The 23887-nt window shown below is 37.0% G+C and overlaps 1 protein-coding gene across 1 annotated transcript in view; it reads right to left on the bottom strand.

Annotated features, from left to right (window-relative positions):
- Positions 1 to 3163: 3163 nt before the first annotated feature.
- Positions 3164 to 23887, bottom strand: part of RNF11 (ring finger protein 11) — a 39067-nt gene continuing 18343 nt past the window's right edge. Inside the window, exons 2-3 of the mRNA XM_082666753.1 lie at positions 6404 to 6573; positions 3164 to 5093 (exon numbers count right to left, since the gene is read on the bottom strand). Coding sequence (XP_082522879.1) covers positions 4922 to 5093; positions 6404 to 6573 — 342 coding nt within the window. The 3' untranslated portion in view covers positions 3164 to 4921. The remainder of the gene's footprint in view (positions 5094 to 6403; positions 6574 to 23887) is intronic.

Consider the following 23887-nt stretch of genomic DNA (forward strand, 5'->3'; position numbering starts at 1 on the left):
CTACTGAAAAGAAGAATGGTTATTATTCCTCATAGCAAAATAACATCATGGACAGTGATTGTCAAGGGCCATGAGGACAAATGGTTTGTGAAAAACAACTTCCCTTCATTGCATACCCTAAAATTGTAGCCATTAACTTACCTGTCTGCTTGAGTTCAGCTACCGTCATGGAAAGAAGATCATTATTCTGCACTAGCTCAAAGCCGAAGACAGGCTGTGATCCCGGAATTGGCAGAATGTAGCTTATCCCCATACCTCTGGTATGGATAGTGCTGGAAGCCAATCTGATAGCACAGTCCAGGCTTCCCAATTCACACAACACCTAAGACTTGCTTTTGGATCCTGAATGACTAGATTAACTATTATATGGCCCCCCAGAGAAAAGCTGGGCCCATCACTTGCTTAGCCAACCACATCTTCTCATAAGCATTCATCACTATGACCAGACTCTTGAAGTAAACCCTCAGTTACCTTTTTCAACTTCACTTTCTCCGCATGAAGAAATCTAGTCGATAAGCACTGCTGTTACACACTGATAAGAATGTATTCAAAGTAAACAGGCACTGCTCATCCTTTGATCACAATCAGTTTTAAATGCCTAAAATCTGTACCTTATTGATAATGCTGCTTCATTCATATGCAGAGAAAACCAAACTTGCTGTGGAAAGCATCCAAAGATGACTAAATCTTCCAGTGGACAGTTAGTTTTCTCAAAAAACAAAAATGTAAAAGAAAGTTAGTATCTCTTAAAGTTTCCATAAAAAATGTATGAGATGGTAGATGGTTTCAGTCTATCAGTAACATTAATTAGATGGATCCAGTTATTATCCTGGGCTAATGACCATTGCTTAGCGTGATAAGGCAAACAAGAACAATGTGAACAATTAAGATGTGCAGATAAATCCAAACCCCTTTTGTAAAATTTTACTGAAGCCTCTAACAAAAATTTTATGGATCAGGAAATGGGCTGTAAAGGGATTCATCTGGATTTTCATCCATGCTAAAGAGCAAGGAAACAGCCAAAGGATAAATGGAAAAGCAAAGTCTGGATACTTGTATCAGGACAATCAATAGCTGAATAAATAATCACCCAGCACTGCTGTTTTTAGAACCAGAGGCTCTCAGAAAAAGGATTACAAAGTATATTTAAATTAATATTCCCCATATACATGTGCCTCATCCATTTACTAACTTCTATATGTCATTTTAATATAAACGTTAATGTGTTACAATGTAACTCTTAGGAGCTTAAAAAAAAAGATGTTATTTTTCTCTAGTTAAAAACAGTACTTTATGTGGAGAACTAACAAATAGTCCAGCTAACTTTCTCTAAATATATAAAATGAACTTACTACATCTTTCAAACCACTCAGAAAAAGTACTGTTTTAAGGTGTTTTATATAATGTAATCAAGCATTTACAGTTACTCCTCCCATTAAACCCTTATGTTTCACTTGAATTACTACAAACTAAAGTCCTCTCTAAATCTGAATTATGAGCATTAAACCACTCACTGCCTGGCCATAAGCAAACACCTATTCTGACAATACAGAACTGAGAAAAAATTCTTTCAGAGACCACTTCTTGGTAGCTCTTAGGTAAATCACCTAACAGTGGGTCAATCAGTAATGACATTAAATGCAAAGATGGAAATTTTCATAGTTGGACATTTTTACTCCACACTTTTTAATTTAATAATGGCAAAATACTTAGAAAGTGGGACCAAGGGGGAAGAAATTATAAGGAATTCAGCTATGTTCTCAAAAGGAATAATATAATGCAGTCAGAATAAGACTGCATAGGACGCTGATGGCTCTCATTCCCATGCCTCACATGATGGGGACATCTGAACCAGGCCTGTGTCTTAGGGAAGTCTAGTTGAGTGTAAGACTAGAACAGGGGAGCTAGATAGGGTAGAGAAGGAGGGGTTACAAACTATCTTCACTAACTTTTTCCATACCCAGTAAAAGAATAGATGATCTTTAAATTCAGGTGGGTAAATTTAGTATTACTTCAGGAGATACTAACCAAAATCCACCTTTTCTCATGTCCACCAATTTCAAAATTAAAGGCTTAAAAAATTAGCTGATTAGCTCTGATGCGTTTAACATGCAAGTGTCATCAGCTGACTCTGAGAAACTGATTGCTAGCCAATGCCTTTGTAAGCAAACATGGCCACCAATTGCCTACATTTCCGAACTATGCCAAAGAAACTTACCTTCTTTCCTGTTTGCCATTTTCAGTCTCAGGACCATAGGCAGTTCTGCTTTGGACTCCTTTATTGTTATTCCTTTTTTAAAATGCATGCTTCCTTAAGAAGGAGCTTTGTTCACAGAAAATTTGTTACCTCAATGCTCACTATATTCTGTTTTATATTACACAGACAACCGAAAGTAGTTGGAGAGTCTTCTAATACCTGAGATGTCTTATAAAGAACACTCATAGCATTTAAAAGGTTTGTGTGAACCAAACTACAAGTATCTGAAAGTATTTCAAATTGTTCGGTTTACATTTAAAAGAGTAAGATTCTTTTATTTTTTCCTGGTCAGGCTTTCCAGACATCTCAAATCCTACAGCCAAGCCTGAACATATCTTGCCCAAATTCAAATATGTTGTACCTATTATTTGGCTTAAGAAAATTTAGAAGCTATCAAGCTTCTAAATTTATGATTAGATGGTATTAAATGCCAAGCCATAAAAAATACTTCCCCAAAAGTATATATACCTAGAAATTTTTAAGTAATTAAATTTATACATGTGTGTTTTAAAGAAAGGATTAGAATATTCTTATGTAATCAATTCTAACTTTAGCCCTTTACAACTGTATTATAACTTTATTTAACTTGGTAAAAGCCAAAACTGATGGTTCTTAACATGGTATGTGGAAATCAAAATTAAAGAATACAAAATACCTTAAAAAAAAAAAGCATTCAGCTCAATCCTGGTTCCTTCAATATTACTGCCAAACTTCTGTGAAAGAAGCCTTGTAATAAAGACTAACAGCAACATAGAAGATGATTAAAAAAAAAAGTTCATTTACCAATTTTAACAATCTAGAAAAAAAGAAAGTGACTATAATACTTGATGACAGACATCATGTTTAAGTAGAAAACACAAAGATAAAAAAAGTAATACCGCTGAAAATATTGCACAACTTCAGGTGTTTCCTCCAAATTTGCTTTATGTAATTGGATATAAATTAATGAACAAAAACTTAAGCAAGATACATGTAACAATTTAACAGAACTTGATAATCTAATTTCTTTCAATTTTTCTCGAACTCATCATGGGGCTCATAAGAAAATTAACCAACATGGATACTGCTACAGTTGAATGTCAAATCTTTAAGTGCTTATGACATACTAAATTCTTCTATAATGCAATTATGAAGAACCCTTCAAGAGACTTGTGTTTTGTATGTAGAAAAGTGTTAAAGTCAAATATTCAACTCAATATAAAATAAAAAGAAACATTTCTGATTTGTTGGGTTGAGATTGCTTCTCCTTTTGCTAATGAATGATTTTTTAGCTGTAATATCACTGAGTTGTACAAATATGTCACCTTCGAGTACATAAAGAAAAATAAACACATGCTAAATGGATAAAACATTACAACTACATCTTTACTAGACCATCTCTACCTCTAACACTTCAGAAGCTTAGAGATTCAGTGTTCTTATATTAACTGCAAGAAAAAGATAAAAGAGAAATTCCTTCTTTTTTGAGATCACAACTATGAAGTCATGTGGTTATACAAATTCTGCATTTGTGTGCAAAACATGAAACACATTTATCTTAATTCTCCCTGCTTAGAATTGTCAGTCAACTAGCAGGACTGTCCTTCCAACAGAAACAGAGATGTGTTTTTATATAACTTCAGTAACCTCAGCACTACAATAAGAAGAGATGCAGTATCCTTTTGCTATGTTCAAGACAACAGGGAAGGAGGTCACAGGAAAGAATAAATCAAAATTGTTGCAACTGAGAAACTTTTCTCAGTTTAACCATGGTGCCACTTTCATTTTTACATAAGCATGGTGGCATAATTCAAGCTCAATAAATCAGAATTCTTAATATTTAAAATTTACCTTGACTTTTAATTATCACCATATTAACAACCAAAATAATTAGGTGAAACACATAAGAAAGGGTAATATTAAACCCCACTTTACTAGAGTTGGTTTCTTGACACATTAACTCATTTTTTTATAGAAAAGGGATAGTGCATCTCAGTTTGCTTACAAGCTAGGAGATCACTTTGAATTCTGCATTTCCTAACTGCAAACAGATATAGCACTTATAACAGGTTATAAATAAACTGGTTTTCAAGCATAGAGCCAGCCCCAACGATAATAATACACTATTTAAAAAGACCTAAGGCAATGAATTCCATTTCCAATGGAAAAAAAGAACTGTGCAAACAAGCTTAAAACTACTTTTTTTGTGCCAGTGTTATAAAATGTAGCTTTTAATAAAACCTTGACCCAAATGCCAGCAACTTGAGAAAAGAATTTGGGTGGGGGGGAAGAAGAAAGTTATTTCATTTAGGAAAAACAACCACTATCTTTTTCCTAATCTTCAACAGACACAATTTAAACATATACAGCTGCTGTATAACACTTTACACAATTCCTATGTACTGGAGCAATAACAAGATCTAAATACAATTATATTTTTGAACACTGGGTCAAGGCTTTACATAAAAATACCTTCCTACTTTTCCCCCTAAGTTTCTAAAATATCACATACTTTTTTCCCCCAACATCTGCAGCCATTCAGGAATTCCTGCAGCCATGCAGGAATTTTTAGGAAACTTTTGTGCATGATCTTAATTCCTAATCCCTGGCTCTTTGGGCTCAGTGACAAAAGATCAAAACCACCAAAAATGATGGTTCACTTGAAGTCAGATGAGAGACCCTGGCTCAATTAGTCTCGTAGGATGAAAGCAGTGCTGCATCAACTGGCTCCATGCAGGAGGGGCACGTGAAGGATCTCATCAACCAGTCATCTATACAGTCCAGGTGATAGATGTGCATGCACGGCAGAAATCGAATTGGGTCCCCATAAACAAAGTCCATCATACAGATCACACACCTGTTGAGGGTGAGGGAGAGAAATAAGAAAGCATTTTTAGAGAAGTGATCCATCTAGAATACTCTTTAAAATCCCCATTACAAAGACAGTGTTAATACGAACAGATGAAAATGGCTTGCCTGTCATCCTACCACCTAAGCATCCAGATTGAATTTTTTCTTAATAAGTGTTATACAGCCACAATCTCTTATTTCAATCACCTGGGAATTTGAAGAGTTTGAGAGCAATCAACAGGGCAAAGAGAAAGGTATCACATAGGGATCAAGTCCACTGCTAGAATTTTACTTGTAAAACAGCTATTACAGAAGAAACCTTAAGAAGAATGTGAAGCTTTAGTACGTAGGAAACCATGTTAATTTTATTTGAACTGCTTTTTTAGTGTAAGCCCATATAGTTTTCACTTTAATAAGTGTATGTAAATACAGACCACTAATTTCAGCCTACTTACTGGGCTGCTACAGGCTAAAGTTCTCTTCAACAACCCCAGTTTCAAGCTCACTGCACTCTTCTACAGGTTCAAGAAGCAACCCAATTCGGCAGTCAATATTCTAGATAGGTTATAATCTTAAGTACTAGCCCTAAATGGTGCTACAGCTCAAACAGCCAAACACAACATAGTAAATTACTTTATGTCTGTGTTGGTAACGACCATTCTCAACCTAAAAGGAGAATGGCTGTCCTCATTAGGGATTCTCAGACAATAATGAGCTCTGAGGACAAAATCTCCCTTATATTTAACTCATCAGGCTTAGTAAAATTATTCTACAAGTTAAGAAATGGATAAGATTTTCCTCATATCACTAAAACCCTTAGCAAACCATTTTAATGGCTACATAACCTACCAAAGTATTCCTCTACTGTTATTTTTCACTAAATAAAACTATGGTGACTATCTTTATGCATAAAACTCTAGGGATTGAAGTGAGGCACATATTTTAGGATAAATCTCTAGAATTAACTGTTTCAAAGGATTTCGATCTAAAGGTCCTTGACATCCTGCCAAATTACTTTCCCAACTGATTAGGCCACCAGCAATGCTGGTACTAGTTCACAGTTATTACACAGGTAAATCATTTTTAACTGACATTAACTGTCATCCAAATGGACAGAGGCAACATATAAAATGGTCAGAATTCACACCATCATTTATTTCTTAGCTATTTTTATATGAAAATTCTTCTTAATTGCTACATCTAAACATTTCCTTGTAAGAAATGATTAAACATCTGACTTCCAAAATGCAGGAGAGTATTTTTAAAAATCAGATCTCTGAAGATAGATCTTTGAAATATGTATAAATTAAAACTTACTCCCGGATCTTTTTTTCTGATCCATCTCTTCCAGGGTCATAAACTCCTTTAGGCAGATGCTGTATAAGGCCTATTCTTTGAGCTATCCTAATTTGTTCCTCTTCAGTCAGCTGAGTTGCTAGGCGAGTCTGGCTAGGTGTTGGATGATAGACCGGAACTGGAACTTGTTCCTAAATTTTTTTTAATGGAGAAAAGAATTATTTTTTAAAAATTTGTTTTCTGGGGTAGTGTTTTCCTTTTGTTTCTTCCTTTTTTGGCTGGGGGAGGGGGCCTTGGGGAGAAGGAGACTGGACAAGTATGCAGTAGCATGAGATTCTCTTTTACCCTGCCTTAACTTTAGCATATCTGACCTATGTTTAAAGGATACTGAAACACAGCTTTACAGAAAAACTGGAATGGAATGTTACTTCAAGTATTTCTACAGGAAAACCATATAACACAGACATATTCATTCCTGATACACAAAAAGATAAATCAATGTAACCAATTAATTAACCAAATGGACGGTATTCAATATTCTGTAGGCCACAATGGAGTTCTGTGGCCTCAGTATATCATTATTTACATTAGAATTGGCCACTGTAGATTCCTCTTATTTGCAAACTTATTCTTTCTTTCCATACAGACAACAATCTTAAAATTAATTTATTATTTATTTGGAAAGACTGGACATTATTGCAATAAACTTCTGTAAAATTTCTTTTAGGCTTTTGGATACATATTTAGATATGATAATCCAGTGAGCCAAATAAGGCCACCTTCCTTCCAAATGGAATACATATCCAAGGACTCAACCAACCATGGATCATGCAGTACTGCAGTATGTATTTGTTGAAAAAAAAAATCTGTATATAAGTGGACCCGTGCAGTCCAAACCTGTGTTGTTCAAGGGTCAACTGTATTGCTTTTATTTCCTACTCACATTTATGAGATAATTTTATTCACACTCTATACAGTCTTTCAACAGATACTTGAGTATCTCTTATGTGCTAGGTGATGGGGAGTGCAGAGTAAACAAAATAAAGTTCCTAGATCGATGGAGAATGCTACTTTAGGTAAGATACTCAGAAAAAATCTCTCTGATGAGACATTTGGGAAGAGACCTCAATGAATACGAGGGAAACAGTGCATCTCTGACCTAATGATTTCATTGTGGCTAAAACCATTTTTGAGCCACCTAATACGGTGTTTCAGACAACATCTCTACTGTATAAACTGAGCCATAACACTTTCAATCCATGTATGATGTTTTCATGGGAAAATTTACGTTAAATCACAACTACCTACTCACATTACATTAGAAAATGTTATTTTCATTCATCCTGTAGGATCACTCATGATTTCTACAATTTAAGCACTCATTTACAATGACAGCCAACATTTGCAAGTATGAGATTATGCCTCCAGGAATAATTGCTAAATTTGTGTTAAGCTTTAAAAAAAAAAATTCTGTGAAATAACGTCCATAAGCATTCAGAACTAGCATCATTTGAAGCTGTTTTGAGCCAATGGCTTCTGGGGTTCAAAATAAAATAATTAAGAATGTACCCATAATTAGAAACTTCATAATGACTCAAGTATAAATATCCTTTTCAAAGAGAAATTTTAGGGGAAAGTCTCAGATACATATAAAGTAGGCTCAAATACTGAAATATCTAATTCAAGGAAAAAGGCACTTCACTACAATGTCTCTTAAAGATACCATTATGTACCTTTAAAATTAGCCTTATTCTTATAAACCCCTTTTCTGACAGTAGTTATTATTGAGTTTCTTATCAAAGGCAGTTCAACTTAAGACTTTAAATATTTCTGTTCTCTGAGATTCAGAACAAATCTGTAATTAAAGATCTCAAAACACAGTAAATCCTTTATCAAATAATTAAGATTACATTCTCTGGTAAAATGTCAGTAGTTCAAAGTTTCATGTTTTATGAATTTCCACATAAAATCATTAATGGTTACTTTCATACTTCTAGCTCATGATTTAGGAAATAATAACCAAGCATGTGAGTGCTTATCAGACCTATATTCTTCATCCAAATATTTATTTAGTTCATATTACATGCAAAGAAGATTTATTATTAAGTATGGTTCTTGGATCCAGATAACCTTGGGTTAAAGTCACTTCTCTGCCACTTAACAGAGTGACCGTGTTGAAGTGATTTAACCTATCTGGGTTACCCTACCTTATATGGTTGCTATAAGACTTAAATGAGAAAGATGGTGAACCTTGGAATGGCAGGAACTCAATAAATGGTAGCTATTATAACTATTAACACTGCATTGGAAGAGCTATGTTTATTACTGCAGTCCAATTAGCTGTTTCGTATGTTTCATGCTTGTCCATCTTACTGGCTTTGTTCTTGCTACCCCCTCTAGTATCCCCTGCAGGTCCCTTGGTCCAAATCCTACCTCGTCTAGCAGCTTGTTGACCTAAAGCTTTCCCCAATCCTCCTCCCTACCACCCAATATTGACAGACTCTGCCTCTAGCCTCAACTTAATTACATAGGTGTCTACCTATAAAAGAATTAGGACGATTATACAGAATACAGTAAAGCTTTCACAAGTGCAGTCATCAAGTGAGAAGAGACTGTCAATTCTTCTAGCTTTCAAAGAGGAAGTGAAGTACAAAACTGACTGCATTTCAGGACTTCCCTGGTGGTGCAGTGGTTAAGAATCCGCCTGCCAATGCAGGGGACATGGGTTCGAGCTCTGGTCTGGGAAGATCCCACATGCCGCGGAGCAACTAAGCCCATGCGCCACAACTACTGAGCCTGTGCTCTAGAGCCTGAGAGCCACAACTACTGAGCCCGTGTGCCACAACTACTGAAGCCCGCACACCTAGAGCCCATGCTCCGCAACAAGAGAAGCCACTGCAATTAGAAGCCCGTGCACCGCAACGAAGAGTAGCCCCCGCTCACTGCAACTAGAGATAGCCCGTGTGCAGCGACAAAGACCCAATGCAGCCAAAAATTAATTAACTAATTAAAAACTGCATTTCTTTAGCACAGTATGAAAACTTTCTTTCAGCCCTATATATCTACACCACTGTGACTACAGGCAATTTTTTGCTTTATAAAAAGTTATTTTTTTAACCAATATTTCCTTTTAAACAAGTCTGTTTATATACAAAAAATTTCAGTTTGTAGGTCAAACTCAGAGAATCTTTTATGCACTAGAAAAATAACTTTGCTGACCAGGCTTTATAGTGCATATAAAAGTTACATGACCCTTCTGTTGTTAAAGATCATAAAAATGGCTGTTTCACCTCTGGTTTAGAAATTCTCCTCTTTAAGGTTTTATACCTAGCAGGCTAACTTTCGATGCAGAAAAGTTTCATAGTTCAGAGTCAAAAAGGCTGTCCCTGCTCTGCTACTTATCAGTCATAAGACCTTGACCAAGTTATTTACTTAACCTCTATTAGACTCAGTTTCTCTATGTGTAAAGTACCAGGACTAGTGTAAGAATTAAAAGAGACTTGTAACTGCTGTCCCGGTACAGCATGAGACACACATACAAAAGCTCATTAAATAAATGTTAGCTAAATAAATGTTAGCTACTACAATATTATTCTGTCTCTACTAGTATGTGACTATAGAAAAGCACTGCAACGTTTAAGAAATGGACTGAATTTTCAATTTTGTATGTCAATTATAACTCAGTAAAGCTGAAATAAAACAATTTTTTTTAAAAAAGAAGAAATGGACTAGACTATGACAGAGGTAAGTAAAACTTGTCAAAAAGAATCTTAGAAATTCACTTAAGAACAACTCTCTCATTTTATAGGCCCAAGCTTACCTACAGTCACAAAATTACTGACAATGTTGGAATTAGAATTCTGGTCTCCCTTTTAAGCTGGTAATTTCCACTACATCATGCTTGGTTGCTGGATAGGAAGGAGATTCTCCAAGTAAAATGATTTGGACTTTGTCCATTTATATTATACTGAAATGACATTTTAAGAAAGCCATCAAAATAAAGAATTTCTAATAAAGTTATAAAGATTTTTCATCTGCAATAAAGGTTTCATAATTTCAGCAACTTCTAAAATTTAAGAATTTCAAAGAACATCAAATCCATTTTGAAACTGCCCTGTAAAATATACTCTATTGCTGATAGAAAAATAGAATCCCACACCCCCACTCCAGCTGGGGTACCTTCGCAGAATCCTAGGAATCAATAGAATACTGTTTTTAAAACACTGCTATTTATGAATATGGGATTTTCAGTCTGAAAAATTAAATTATAAGATTTGAGTCTCTGATACTTGCTGTAGTAAGTTATTCTAACCCTCTGCTTTCTCTCAACATCAAATGACTCTTGTTTGCAGACTTGAAGCTAACTACTATTGCCTCTGGCTTTGGTCCTATCTTTCTGGCTTGTCTCTGAATACAAGAAACTCTTCAGCCTCTGTTGTAACCCCTGCCAGCTCAGATTTTCAACCCTTGAATTATGATTTCCAGTCTAGACTACCTTTCATTATTCTCAGTCCCAGACCAACTGACCAGTCTTGATGAGCTGCCATCCACATCAAGATATGACTCATACGGAAGTCAGTGAAACAATTAGTATAAGACTGTGGGTAATGAGGTACTCCTTAATCCTTGAACATACCTACTACAAACAAAAAGACCTATACTACAAACAAAAAGACTTTAACTGTCTCTAAGCACGTGCTTTTTAAGAGGCTAGATTTCTTTGGTCTTGTGGTTCACATATGGGTACAGAGAACACAGAAAGCAGAACAGAAAAGGAAAGCTCTACCTTACAAAGAAGCATATTAATAGATAGAAAAACAAAACTCCTATCTCTTATTCACATTATGGATGTATTTTCCTCTTTGGTATTTTTGTTAAACGAAAGAAACCCTCTAGATATTTTAAGTGATTCACCATTCTAATTTCAGTTTATATGCAACTTTTCAGAAACCCTCTATAGGGAAGAAAATGACTAAGAGCTCCTGATATTTTAAAGATAGCCTCACCCTTCTTACCACACACACCTAGTTTTAAGTCCCATCATACTTATTAAAAATGACCTTAAGTATGAATTACTATTTAGTAACTAGAGATCCAATGGTATTTTCTAGGTGGCAAAATGTAAACTTGTTTCTCCTGTCAGCTAGAAGACACTGAATGGAAGATTGGATGGGGATATAAAAACAGCACTGTTTAAAAGATTTGGACTCTGGGACAGTTCTCAACATTCCCTAACTAATGGCTCACTGTGCCTAAACTCTTTGTGTGAACAGTGCGATTTATGCTGAACACCTGCTTTCCCTCTGGGAGTCTAGAATTTTGGTGTATGTTAGGCAGTGGCTCAGTACTTTGGGCTTCCCTGGTAGATAACACTTCAAACATGTTGGCACAATTCAGTGCTGGAGAATTAAGCACATTCCGTGTGACTCCACTAGGAGAGAACTCTTAGAAGCCTGTGCCTTTCCTATGGACCTTTGCATCTTTTCCCTTTACCAATTTTGATTTGCGATCTTGTGCAGTAATAAATCATAGCTGTGATTACAATTATATGCTAAGAACTATGAGTCCTCCAATGGAACTGAAGATCATTCTAGATAATGTTAAGAGTGATAGGGGGAATTCCCTGGCAGTCCAGTGGTTAGGGCTCTGCACTTCCACTGCAGGGGGCTCGGGTTTGGCACTTACCCACCTCCCCCACCCCAAAAAAGAGTGATGGATAGTGCCTGCATTGACTCCTTTGTTTTCAAGCAGTTTATTTGGTGATGTTCACTAGAAATGCTCCTTTGTGGACTTCCTTGGAGGTCCAGTGGTTAAGACTCCGCACTTCCACTGCAGAAGGCATGGGTTTGATCCCTGGTCGGGGAACTAAGATCCCGCATGCTGTGTGGCATGGCCACCAAAAAAAAAAAAAAAAAAAAAGAAATGCTCCTTTGTGAAAAATGTGTGTTTTGACAATGGCAGTTACACAGTACTTCTGTTTTATTCCGTTTTTCAAAGCAAGTTTGAAGGAACTAATATTTTGAACATTTATTATTTAGCACAGAGAAAAACACCTTTGACATAGAAGGGTTATATGCTGAACTGTGTCCCCCAAAATTCTTATGCTGAAATTCTAATCCCCAGAACCTCATGATGTGACGGTATTTGGAGTGTGTGACTATTTTTGTCCTGGTCTCTTCTCCTGCCCTATACTCTTCACCAAAACTATGTCCATGTTGACAGCTAAAACTACCACCTAGATATAAATGATTCACAAATTTATATTCCAGTCTAGATCTCGCTTTTAAACTCCAGGCTCTACTTTGACAGTTCTAATTCGATGTCCAAAAATGAACTCCCCTCCAAAACCTGGTCCTCTTCCCTATCTCAGTAAATGACACAACCACCTTTCTAGTTCTGGAAGACAGAAACATCCTTGGTACCTCCCTTCCCTTTACCTTCCCATATTTAATACATCACCGGGTTCTAGTGAATTTATTTTCTATTGAAATGCTGATAGAATCTGTTCATTTCTTTCCATGTCTATTGCCAATACTCCAGTCTAAGTTCCCATTTCTTTCCTGGTGTACAATATTAGCTAGGAAAATCTCAATTTGTTTTCTACCCAGAAGTTACAGCAATTTTTCCAAAACAAATCCAACCCTATGCCCTCCTCAACATACTTTAAAACTCCTTCAATAGCTTCCCACTGCTCTTTGGATGAAGTCCAAAGTCCTTAATAAGACCTCCAAAGCCCTGCATAGTCTGGTTACCTACCTACCTACCACTCACCCTCTCCTTCCTCATCTAACAACTCACTCACTGCTTTCTAGCCCCACTGGCCTTCTTTCAGATCTTTAAAGAAGCATGATCTCTCTTATGTGAAGTCATAGCACCTGCTGTATTCTCTGCATGAAACACTCTCCTCCACCATCACTCTGCTTAAATACCTCTTTTTTTCCTTCCTTCTGAGCTCAGTTCAACTTCTATTTTTTCAGAAATCTTCCCTAACTAACCATTCTCCTCTATTATAGGCTCTTATATAACAAGTAACTTTCCTCCATGGCATTTGTCATATTTGTAATTTTATATTTAGTTATAGTAATTTAAATGTTGTCTTTCCCACCAGACTGTAAGATCAATGATAAGAATTGTGTCTGGTTTTGCTCCTTACTGAATGGATAGATGAATAAATGACCTACTAAAAATGTTATCTACTAATAGCTAAAAATAGTCACCCATTAACTTACTCCCGTGTTCCTTCTCATTTCAGTGTTTCTATACTTATTAAAGTTAGTATACATGCTATAACACTGGGATTACAGAGTTGGTTTTGCTTTGCTAAGTATATTCTTTAAGAATGACTGATAGGGGCTTCCCTGTGGCGCAGTGGTTGAGAGTCCGCCTGCCGATGCAGGGGACACGGGTTCGTGCCCCGGTCCGGGAAGATCCCACATGCCGCGGAGCGGCTGGGCCCGTGAGCCATGACCGCTGAGCCTGCGCATCCAGAGCCTGTGCTCCGCAACGGGAGAGGCCACAACAGTGAGAGGCCCGCGTACCGCAAAAAGAAAAAAGAATGACTGATAATAATAGTATCTCCACCAATCCCTCCAAAAGTGAATCCTAAATACGATTTTGAAGACCTGTGGAAAATAACATTTACAAATTAATCATTTACAATGTACAAGGGCACTTCGTACAAAATGAATGGGTTTATGAAAATCTAAATCACCAATACAGTAAATTGCTAATTAATATAAATGCTGGCAACCTTCAAGGGTGGTTCAGTTGGCTGCCCTCACCTCTATCTATGTCTATGAATATGATTCACGAAGTATTTTGTCTCTGGGCTAAAAAGGTGATTGCGTGACTATTTCATTAGTGTATTCCTTCACCACTAGACTATAAGCTTGATAAAGGTAGGGATTATGTCTGTTTTGCCCACCAATATATACTATTTACCTAGCACAGTATCTTTCACATAGTAGGGATTCAAACATTACTGGATAACTGAATGATTTAAATCAAAGCACTCATGTTCCTGTAATCCATGTCATATATTCTTATCAGGATTTTATAAACATGCTATGAAAATTTTGCTAAGCATTTGGATTATGCCACAATAAAACCAAAAAGGAAAACCTGATATAAATTACAACCAACATTCCTTCTCCAAGTGATAACCTGGTTTGTTGCCTGTTTGAAATTTCAACCTACCTTTCTATCCCACAGTAACTTCAATTTGTCCAAAATCAAACTAATTATCTCCTTCTACTTCCACAATCCTTCTCAAGCTCAGAATTTCTATGCCCACTATCTACGTTAATAATAGAAAAGTATAGTGGAAGGAACACAGACATATCATAGAATTTCATCCTCTGGCACTTATCAGGTATGTGACCATAGGCAAGTTACTTAATACCTCTAAGCCTAAGGTTCCTCATCAGAAAAATGAATAGAATACCCATCTTAAAAGAATGTTGTAAGGGCTTCCCTGGTGGCGCAGTGGTTGAGAGTCCGCCTGCCGATGCAGGGGACATGGGTTCGTGCCCCGGTCCGGGAAGATCCCACGTGCCGCGGAGCGGCTGGGCCCGTGAGCCATGGCCGCTGAGCCTGCACTCCGCAACGGGAGAGGCCACAACGGTGAGAGGCCCGCGTACCGCAAAAAAAAAAAAAAAGAATGTTGTAAGGAATAATTAAGAAAATGTACCAACCACGATAGGGGCTCAAATATCTGGGCCTTCCTATAATGACATCATTAGTCATCCAAAGTACACATCTCTTCCCCCTTTCCCTTTATCCCCAGCATCTACTTAAATGGCTTACCTAACTACCATTTTCTCAATGTTGATCGGAGACATACATGTAACTGCCCTGTGAGTTTAAATTTTGAGAAAGAGGGAATTCACAGTAAGAGAAGCAGATATATTTCAAGTAAATTTAAACATTTTTTTTCCTCTTTAATGCTTTACTTCTCTACGTCTTCATGCAAAAAACAAAAAACCCCAAAGAGAATCCAAGCAAAAGCATCTGCCTTAAAGAAAGGGAAAAATTTAAATTAAAATGTGTTAGGAAAAGAAATGCAGCATCATGGAAAGGGGTAGAATAGACAAGGAACAAAGGTTTACAAAATGTGCTGAGGCAGAGCAAAGAGCAAAGACAGGGTCAGTCACACAAAAAAGCAAGGTTTGACCTGATGAGGAAAATCTCTGAAGTGCTCCAATTGTTTGTTAATAAATAATGTATCATCTATAAAATGATGAATGTTGTGAAAAATAAAATGGGCCCGAATCTCAGAGTTTACAAGTCAAGAAAGAAACAGATCAAAGTGTGAACTTGTCTATCTGAAAGGCTAAAAGTTGGACCCAGGTTAGGGAATATGATATAATTTCAGAAACTAAATAAAACAATGCAGTGGGGAAGTGCCTAAATAATGTGCTGAGGCTGGAAATAGTACAAGTCTGGTTTGTGGTGAAGGAAAAATAAAGTCACTGCCAAAGAATGCAGCTTGTCACCAAAAGCTGTATCCTTTCCTCCAGAAGAGTCAGCTCTTCTGATTTTCTCCTTACAGCCTTACAAACTGCTGCTGGCACCACCCCCTCCCCAGCTGCAGTTTCCTACTGGGAATGTTTTTTTCTGAATTTTGCCAGACTGAAACCTAAGGCCATAAAATGGAGGATTTGGAATAAATGATCTCAATGCATATTCTAACTCTGATGTTCAGTGAATCTTGAACAAAAACCCCCAAACCAAACAAAACCCCAAAGATTAACATTAATGAAATTCCTGAACCATAAAGGATAACAATTATACATAGAGGGGAAAAAAGCCAGCATCCCATCAATGATACTGACAAATGATATGTTTTATTTAATGAGATCAAACCGAAGTGATCTGCATGGAAAAAGAGCACTGCTTCCAGGGAGGCGTTTTGGCATTTATTTGTTTGCTTATTTTTTAAAGAAATGAAAAAGTTGGCTTCTTTTATTCATTACATAAATATTCACTGAGCACTTGTCATACAGGGTTATATACAGTATCCTAATTGGTGGAGACCTGGTAGGCATCATCACCATAGGCACTCAGCATTAGCAAGTCATAAATCCATCTAAGGGTCAAGACAACTGAAAATCAAGGTCACATTTTGAGCCTAGGCACAAATTACAATATTTCTTGAATACTCAACCATATTTCAGATGCTGCTTTAGGCAAAGGAGATACAGTGGTGACCAAGACTGTCCTTACAAAGCCTAAATCCCCTACAGTAGGGGGATACAGAGATATAGCAAACAAGACAAGATGATTACCTCACCCATGGCTCCTACTATCCCTAAATTGCCCATGACCTGGCAATTCCTGGGACAGGCATACATTCCAGTGGATCCATAGGCTAGTCAACATTTGATGACTTGCAACCTCCTGACTGGTGAAGAGAGGATGAATCAACAGACTGTCTTCTCTTAGAATTAGAATTGGAAAACTGAATTAACTGACCTGAAAGGTCATTGAGCAGCAAATACAAGATGTATAAACTGAGGTTTGAGGAAACTGTTTGTATTAAAGACAGATTAGAAATGCTGAGTGAAGCAGACATTAGGAAAGCCCACAAATGAAAAATCCTGAAGCCTCTGGGTAAGAAAAATGGGAGAAAGTGGCTGCCTTGGTTCCTTGACAGCTGTCTGATTCTAATCCATGTGTATATCGTTAAAATAAAGCACGTTTCCTCTGAGTTAGTTTTGTCTAAAATAAGAGTCTCCTAAGCACCACCACTATTTTCTTTACTGAATGAGACCTAAATTAGACCACCTTTTCCTTCTCATCAAGCAAACTGGTTTCCAGAGGGGAAATGGTACCCACTTACTAACAAAGAAGTGCTTACCAGTGGGGCAGATCTCCAGGGTAGTTGTGGGCCTAGAGATATCCCATCGGAGTTAGTGCATGAGTTATTGTTGGAACTACTTCTTTGCTACAGCCAAAACATACTGGAATTTTTCTCATTTAAGCATCCTATCTTTGAATTTTACCAGTTCAAAGAATAAGAATATACATTTCAATAACTATCTTTCATCCTTAAATGGAAGATTCAAATATATGACTACTTGAAAGCTAACAGTAATAAGCCCAAGAATTCTTTGCAAAACCAGAGTCAGAATATACACAGCCTTTAAGGAGTTAAAAGATGAAAGCTTAAAAAGGTGTTAATTCCAAAAAGAATATGTTTGTAGCAGCCAAGCGTTGTCTTTGGAGCTCAGGAAGTCTGTTATTGCATTTACTGTACTAAGTTCTCTAACAGATACCTTCCCCTCTCTTTTTAAGGGTTATTTTTTGAAGGGCTAACATCATCAAAAAATATTAATTCCCTCTGAAAACTGGTGAACTTCAGTTGTAAGAATTCTGCAAAACTTATTTAATTTTTAAATTTTATTTTATTTTTGGCTGCATTGGGTCTTTGTTGCTATGTGTGGGTTTTCTCTAGTTGTGGCAAGCAAGGGCTACTCTTCGTTGTAGTGTGCAGGTCTCTCATTGTGGTGGCTTCTCTTGTTGTGGAGCACGGGCTCTAGGCGCACAGGCTTCAGTCGTTGTGGCTCACGAGCTCTAGAGTGCAGGCTCAGTAGTTGTGGTGCACGGGCTTAGTTGCTCTGCAGCATGTGGGATCCTTCTGGACCAGGGCTCGAACCCGTGTCCCCTGCATTGGCAGGTGGATTCTTTTTTTTTTTTTTTGCGGTACGCAGGCCTCTCACTGTTGTGGCCTCTCCCATTGCGGAGCACAGGCTCCGGACGCGCAGGCTCAGCGGCCATGGCTCACGGGCCGAGCCGCTCCGCGGCATGTGGGATCTTCCCGGACCGGGGCACAAACCCGTGTCCCCTGCATCAGCAGGTGGACTCTCAACCACTGCGCCACGAGGGAAGCCCCTGCAAAACTCTTTAGAAGGTGTATTTCTTGGATTCTAACAGCTTCTTGCTGCTATTGTTGAAGTGTAGTTGATTTACAATATTATATTAGGTTCAAGTGTACAGCAGAGTCATTCAATATTTTTATAGATTATACTCCATTTAACCTTATTACAAAACAATGACTATATTTCCCTGTGCTGTACAATATATCCTTGTTGTTTATTTTATACAATAGTAGTTCTTTGGTGACTTACAACTTAGCATGTTTTACCCATGTTGTAGCATTTATCAAAACCTCATTCCTTTTTATTGCTGAATAATACTGCATTGTATGTATATACCACATTTTGTTTAGTCATTCATTAGTTGATGGACATTTGGGCTGTTTCCACTTCTTGGCTATTATGAATACACTGCTATGAGCATTTGTGTACAAGTTTGTGTGGGCATGTTTTCAATCTTGGGTATACACCTAGGAGCAGAATTGCTGGGTCATATGATAATTCTATTTCAATCTTTTGAGCAACTGCCCAACTGTTTTCCAAAGTGCTTGTACCATTGTACATTCCCACCAGAAGTGTATGATGGTTATTTCCAATTTCTCCACATCATTGCCAAATCTTATTTTGTTTCTGTTTTTTGTTTGTTTTAAATTATAGCCACTCTAGTGGTTTTGATTTGCATTTCCCTGATGGCAAATGGTGTTAAACAACTTTTCATGTGCTGGTGGCCATTTGTATATCTTCTTTGGAGAAATGTCTATCCAGATCTGTTACTTCTTTTTTTTTTTTTTTGCGGTACGCGGGCCTCTCACTGCCCCGGCCTCTCCCGTTGCAGAGCACAGGCTCCGGACGCGCAGGCTCAGCGGCCATGGCTCACGGGCCCAGCCGCTCCGCGGCATGTGGGATCTTCCCGGACCGGGGCACGAACCCGTGTCCCCTGCATCGGCAGGCGGACTCTCAACCACTGCGCCACCAGGGAAGCCCTGTCACTCCTTTTTAAAACTGGGATTTTTATCTTCACTGAGTTGTAAAGAGTTCTGTATATATCCTGAACATAAGTTCCTTATCAGATAGATGATTTGCAAATACTTTCTTGCATTCTATGGATTGTCTTTTCACTTTGCTGGTGTCCTTTGAAGCACAAGTTTTTAATTTCATGATATCCACCTAATTTATTTTTTGGTCAGTTGTGCTTTTTGTATCATATCTAAGAAGGCTTTACCTAATCCAAGGTCAAGAAGACATCTATATTTAAGAGTTTCATAGTTTTAGTTCTTACTAAAACTATAGTATATGAACCATTGAGTTTATTTTTGTATATGGTGTGAAGGGGTCCAACCTCATTCTTTGTGAATATGCAGGTGTCCCAGCACCAACTGTTGAAAATTGTTTTGAAAAGGCCTACATTTTAATGTGAGTTTTCCCAGAAGCCTAGTGAAATATTTCAGGGAGGAGGTTAAAGGAGTAAGGATTTTATAAGACTGCTTATTTTAAGCAAATGGTATCTCTTCAGGAGGTGTAAAAAAATTAGTCTGACCAATTATGTTTTCTATGTCCTCTAGTCAAATCAGCTGCTGAAGCTTCTACATAGCTGGTTCTTATTTTCTAATGGACTATGCATTCAATACCATATCCCTGGGACTTCCCTGGTGGTCCAGTGAGTAAAACTCCACACTCCCAGTGCAGAGGACCTGGGTTCGATCCCTGGCCAGGGAACTAGATCCTACATGCATGCCGCAACTAAGAGTCCACATGCCACAACTAAAGATCCTGTGTGCCACAACTAAGACCTGGCACAGACTAAATAAGTAAGTAAATAAATAAATAAATATATTTTTTAAAAAGCATGATCCATAAAAAAATACTGCTCAACCAGTCTTAATGAAAATTAAAAAAAAATACCATATCCCTAATACTTGCCTTCTAATTGTTCATGTTGTTTCATGTAACATACCCAAACATAGAAAACAAAGAAAAATTATAATTGTCTTACAGTGATCCTCTTTAAGACACACACCTCAGATCTCAACATTGAGACTGTACTAAATAAATACTGAGATGCTGATACTTGTCCACTAGACTGCTCAGATTATGCTGAGTATCAGCACCTACAAATCTTAAACTAGAAAATCAGGTTTAATCTTTAGATTCTTCCTCAAGCTCAATTCCAGGGGTCAGGTCATCAGGAAATCTCTAACTAGTAAGCAGAATATGGAATACAGAGTGCTTAAGTCCTTTTGCTAATGAACCTCAAAAAAAAAAAAAAAAAAGGCTTCCTAATACAAATATAAGTAAAACGAAAGTTAAGATTACTAGAGAGATACTAATGTTCCCAAATGTAAAGTTGCCCTAAGCAAGGCTATCTACCCATCAGCCAGCTATTTACCCATCAGCCAGCTATTTACAACTTATTTTCAAACTGAAACTGTCAACACACTACTTTTTCATAAAAGCTCCCCTGGTTCAATTTCTAGATGAGAAACACATCTCAACATCTCCTCTACCCCTACTACCATCAAGAATCAAGAAACTTATCCTGGAATATCAAGAAATAACCTGAATGTATAGGAGAGTAATATGGACTTAATAGATTTATAAATTTAATGGTTTTTAAAAATTGGAGCTTTCAAAACTACAGTAACATGAGAAAATGCTTGTAAAATGACACTGAGTAAAAACTAAAAGTATGCAAAAAAATATGAGAGTAATATTATACATATTTTTAAATATTTGCATTTGGGAAAAAAGCATAAAACTCAGTACCCTTTAGGTAGTTATCACCCATTCCTCCTTTTCCCCAGCCTGTTTCTATGGACTTACCTATTCTAGATATTTCATATAAATAGAATCACAGACTACATTACATGACTTTTTTTTGGTGTCTAGCTTCTTTCACTGAGCTATATTTGAGCTTCGTCCATGCTGTAGTATGTGTTAAGTCCAATTTTAAGATATAGTGAACCAGTCATACATAATTCTTTTGAGTTTCTTGCATGTAGGGTACTATTAGCTAAACAATATTTGGTTTCAACAATGCAACTTGGAGTGCAAAGGTATACAAATCAGTGGAAATTAACTGTTTTTTATACTTAAAATGTAAAACTACAAAGAAAAAGGATTGTTAAATTTCACAATATCTTTTTAAAGTATACAAACCACTTCTAGTTTAGAATTATGTAATGAAATCCAATGATACACGCTGTGTACCATAAGTCAGGAAAACATGGCTCAGTGTGGTGTTACAAAATAGCTGTGTGACCCTGTCACACCCATTCAGTCAAATATCTAAGAGTATAGGACATCAAATGTCCTTAAATTTTTGTTCTTTATATTAAATAGCTGGCACTGAGGGATCACTGTTTTAATAGGAGACCTGGCAGCAGTAGACAAGATATAATGAAGAAGGCAATGAAAGAAAGTAAGAACAGAAGTTTGAGATGATAGACGAGAGGTTGTTAATTGAGATCTGGGCTTAAGTGGGGTATATAAATTCCTTGAAATTGCATGCAAAATTCTGTGCACCTTCCCAGGAAGAGGACTTATGGTTTTCAGCTTCCCAAGAGTTATTAAATAACAAAAGGGTTAAGAGACACTTCTGTGAACTTGGATGGCTGCCACAGAAACAGAAAAACCAGTTGAAGGAATATAAGGAAACATTTCAAACAAAGAGATAAAAGAAATCTTGGTTTTTGACACCTGAACACCCAGTCCTTCAAAAAGCCATCTCACAAAACTGTAACCAAAAGTTAGCTGTCTCACTTCAAGCCTCCTCTAGCACCTGTCACCCGTATGACTTTGTACTGTTTCATGTTTGATCTTATACTTGGCCCATGGTACCTAACAGTGAGAGTGACCTCCCAGAAAGTTAACCCACGAAAGTTAACTGAAAAAATTATAACCACTTTCAGGTGCCTTAAGTCAGTGCAAACAAATTTATAATTTAGACTTATGCATTTTTCTATTTTACGTTAAAATTACACATTCTATAAATAAAAAACAACAGTAGAAAACTGAAATTCTTTGGAAATTAGGCAGTAATGCCTTCTCATAGAGCTTCTGAACCCAAAACGCAGTATTTGCCCTAAAAAGGACTCCTTGCCCTTCACTTCAGATGGGCTAGATCTATTTAACCTTGAATGGAGGGTCCTAATTTGAGGCTACCAAAAAATAGTCTTAATTCTTCACTATCAAAAGGTGATTTCTGAAAATGACTTTTGACTGACAAACATGTAGTTTAAAGAGTTTTCCTGGCTATTGTCTCCAACTTTGGTCTAGTGACTCCCTTACCTCCATCTAGTTTATTGACCTGGCAAGAGTTCCCTAGATGTGGTATTTTAATTCCTGCTTATTTGAGCAAGTGAGTCTCCACACATCAGCTCTTTAACCTGAATATTAAAGTTCAGTCTGCTGGCCCAAAAATGGACCACCTAGCTCTCTGTATCCAGATCATTTGGACCATTTAACTTTTAGAGTCAAACATACAGTCCTGCTCACATGTGCACCTATCTCCAGTTAGTGTTTTCATCTTGTTAAAATAGAGGTTCCATCAAAAGAATGGTAATGACCTAAATGTCCATCAAACAGGGAACTGATTAAATAAATAACAGTACACACAATTAATACTATGCAGCCCTAGAGAAGAAAGAAGCTTTTTATGTACTGATAGGGAAACAGCTTCAAGATACAGTGTGGAAAAAAAAGCAACATGCAGAATTGTTCTGTGCAGCGGGCTACTTTTTGTGTAAAGGGGTCAAGGAGGACTACTTGTATTTGTTTGCATGTGTATAAAATCTCTTGAAGGATATACAAAAAACATTAACTTCAGTTGCCTATTAGATGTGGAACTGAGTGGCTACAGAACAAATAAGATGTCTCATCCATACTTTTCTAGAATTTGACCATATGAATATATTATTTAAAATCATTAAAAAATAAATTTGAAGATTGTTTTCTTTTGTGTAGGCCAACCCTACTACCTCTGTTTGGATTCCATGTGCTTCCACCTTCTCAGAAACCTTATACTACAGATTTTTGCTGCTCTCCATATTCAACTTCTTTTCACTGCATCCTTCCCATCAGCTTATAAACATAAGTCTTTCTCATTAAAACAAACTAATCCACCATCGATTCCACATCTAATTATTGCCCTATTCCTATACCCCTCCCCTGCTTCACAGCCGATCTTCTCCCAAAATAATCTGTTCTTGATGTTTCTATATCTCAATCTCCTGGAAAAATTCTTACCATACAATCCACTACTAAGTTCTGCTGTTTTTGTCTCTCAAATATCAATAGAATTCATCTATAACTCTTCATCTCTATTGCCAACACCCTAGCTAACAATATCTGCTAATGCAGTGGCTTCCTAAATAGTATATATACTCTTTGTTCTCAGAGTCCTTCTTTAAAAATACCCCCCTCCCAACCCCACCTAAAATCCTTCACTGGCTAGCTTTCCTCTGTTCTAGGATAAAGTCCAAAATCCTTAATAAAGATAATAAATGTAAAGAACCTGGCACAAGCATCTTAATGACTATTCCCAGGGTACAAACATGTACCCACTTCTCCAAAATGCTCTTTTTAGAGAGGCAAGTTTGAATTCCTAAGGGATTTTGTTTGAAATGTCAGA

This window comes from Grampus griseus, assembly GCF_964374135.1.
Source record: "Grampus griseus genome assembly, chromosome: 1".
Taxonomy (NCBI): domain Eukaryota; kingdom Metazoa; phylum Chordata; class Mammalia; order Artiodactyla; family Delphinidae; genus Grampus; species Grampus griseus.